Source organism: Penaeus vannamei, chromosome 37, assembly GCF_042767895.1.
Source record: "Penaeus vannamei isolate JL-2024 chromosome 37, ASM4276789v1, whole genome shotgun sequence".
NCBI lineage: Eukaryota > Metazoa > Arthropoda > Malacostraca > Decapoda > Penaeidae > Penaeus > Penaeus vannamei.
Window position 1 is genome coordinate 687,399 of NC_091585.1, and position 2,500 is coordinate 689,898.

The following is a 2,500-nucleotide window of genomic DNA, read 5'->3' on the forward strand; positions in this document are numbered from 1 at the left end:
CCTTACTTGTGTATCTGTATTGGCAGCAGGATGACATGCTGGGGGAAGCGAAGCTACTGTCGCCTGTCTGTCTGCTTCCCCTCCAACTGCTCTCTCACTGGTTTAATCCCACCCACTCCAGCCAGTGAGGCGTGCTAGCACCATGAAAATGCAGTGGCTGTTGCCATGTGTGCGGCCGCATAGAAACGCATGTATCTCAAGTGGCTGAGCAGTCGAGCCACTGTGAGGCAGATCACAAGTCACGCCACAGGCCAGCCACAAGCCACTATGTGTGCGCTCCTATTCACTTCCACTAACCTGGCAGCCGCGCTTCTAGCAGTTGGGCCACTAAAATCACTCATCTGAACAGGGACTAAGGGTTAGAGAGGGTGGCAGCCATTCTCACCTCAGGGTTGGCCGGGAAGATGTTATCCACCAGCCGCTTGTAGCGCGGGCGGAAGGCCGAGCAGCAACCACAACAACCTGAAGAGGAAAGATCAATTTATTTCTCAACTGTTTTTTCCTATATGTATTATTTGCCCATTAGAACTTACTCATGTACTTTGTGTATCTTACTTTATATCTGTTGACTGTTTATGTCTGTCTGTCTGTCTGACCATCTGTCTGTCTGTCTGTCTGTCTGTCTGTCTGTCTGTCTGTCTGTCTGTCTGTCTGTCTGTCTGTCTGTCTGTCTCTCACTCTGTCTCTTTCTGTCTCTCTCTCTCTCCCTGTCAATGTCTGTCTCTCTAAATTTCTTTATCTGTCTTTCCTTCCTTTTTTTCTTTATATGTCCCTCTTTCTCTGCTTGTCTGTCTCTCTCTCCTTCTCTTCCTCTTTTTATCTGTCCCTTTCTCTTTCTGTCTCTCTCTCTCTCCATCCCTCTCCCTCATGTGTTCAGTTAATACACATCTTACACATCAGTTCCACAAAAGCCATATTCACAAACACAAATTCATCCACCCAAGCCCACTCTTTTATTCATATTTGCTAAATGCCATTTCCAAATGAACTCGGTAACAAATATCATACAAGCAAGAAATTTAATCAAAATAATTAATCTTAGTATATATATACACATAGACAAACATTTTTATCTTCTTATCTATCGACCTATGTATGAATGTATGTACTTATGTACATATGTATGGTTTTGTATCTGTCTGTATGAATTTATGCATTTTTATGAATCTATGTATGAATGTATGTATGTACAAATGTATGTACATATGTATGTTTTGTGTGTCTGTATGTATTTATATATGTGTATGTGTGTATGAATGTATGTATATGTACATATGTATGTTTTTGTATGTGCCTGCATGTACTTATGTATGACTATGAATGTATGTATGTACAAATGTATGTACATATGTATGTTTTGTGTGTCTGTCTGTCTGTCTGTCTGTCTGTCTGTCTGTCTGTCTGTCTGTCTGTCTGTCTGTCTGTCTGTCTGTCTGTCTGTCTGTATGTATGTATGTATGTATATATGTATGTGTAGGAATGTATGTATGTAATGTGTATGTATGTAATGTGTATGTATAAATATGTATGTTTATGTATGTAAGCATGTATATATGTATGTATATTTATGTATGTTTATATATGTATACATGTATATGTATATATATATGTATATATATATATATATATATATATATATATATATATATATATATATATATATATATGTATATGTATGTATGTTTATGCATGTATATATGTATGTATGTGTATGTTTATGTATGAATGTATCCGTGTATGTGTACATATATATGTATATATGCATAAATTTACCAATCTCTCTCGCTCTCCCTACGTATAACATTCTACCTATTGATCTATCTATAAATAAAGAGAAAAATTAAAGGCTGAAAAGATAAATATACCTGAAGAGAAAATACGTGATAACATAAAAAAAAAAAAAAAAAAATCGGAGCGCACTGTGTAACCTGTCTGCCTCAAAAAAGCTCGAGGATAAAAAAATGTTGGGCAGGTATTCAAGTTAATGCATGCCTTAATGGATGGGGAGCTGGGGGGGGGGGGGGGAGGGGAAGGGAAAGGGACAGGGGAAGGGAAAGGGGACAAGGGAAGGGGGAAGGGGGTAGGGGAGAGGGAGAGGAGGGGAAGGGGAGAGGGGAGGGGGAAGGGAAGGGGAAGGGGAAGGGGAGGGGGGAGGGAGGGGGGAGTGGGGAGAGGGGGAAGGGGGAAGGGTGAAGGGGAAAGGGAGAGGGGAAGGGGAGAGGGGGAAGGGAGGGGGAGGGGGAGAGGGGAGGGGGAGAGGGGGAAGGGGAGGGGGAAGGGGAGGCAGAAGGGACAGGGGAAGGGAAAAGGGGGAGAGGGGAAGGGGGAAGGAGAGGGAGAGGGGAAGGGGGAAGGGGAGAGGGGAAAGAAGGAAGGGTGGGAAGGGAAGGGGAAAGGGAGAGGGGAAGGGGAAGGGGTAGGGGAGAGGGGAGAGGGGAATGGGGAGGGGGAGGGGGAAGGGGTAGGGGAGAGGGGAAGGGGAGTGGGGAGGGGAGGGGGA

The 2,500-nt window shown here is 43.4% G+C and overlaps 1 protein-coding gene across 1 annotated transcript in view; it reads right to left on the reverse strand.

Moving 5' to 3' along the window:
• stmA (Protein EFR3 homolog stmA) overlaps nt 1-2,500 on the reverse strand; it is a 35,275-nt gene that overhangs the window by 20,528 nt on the left and 12,247 nt on the right. The window contains exon 2 of the mRNA XM_070115623.1: nt 386-462. Within this exon, the coding sequence (XP_069971724.1) occupies nt 386-462 (77 nt within the window). The remainder of the gene's footprint in view (nt 1-385; nt 463-2,500) is intronic.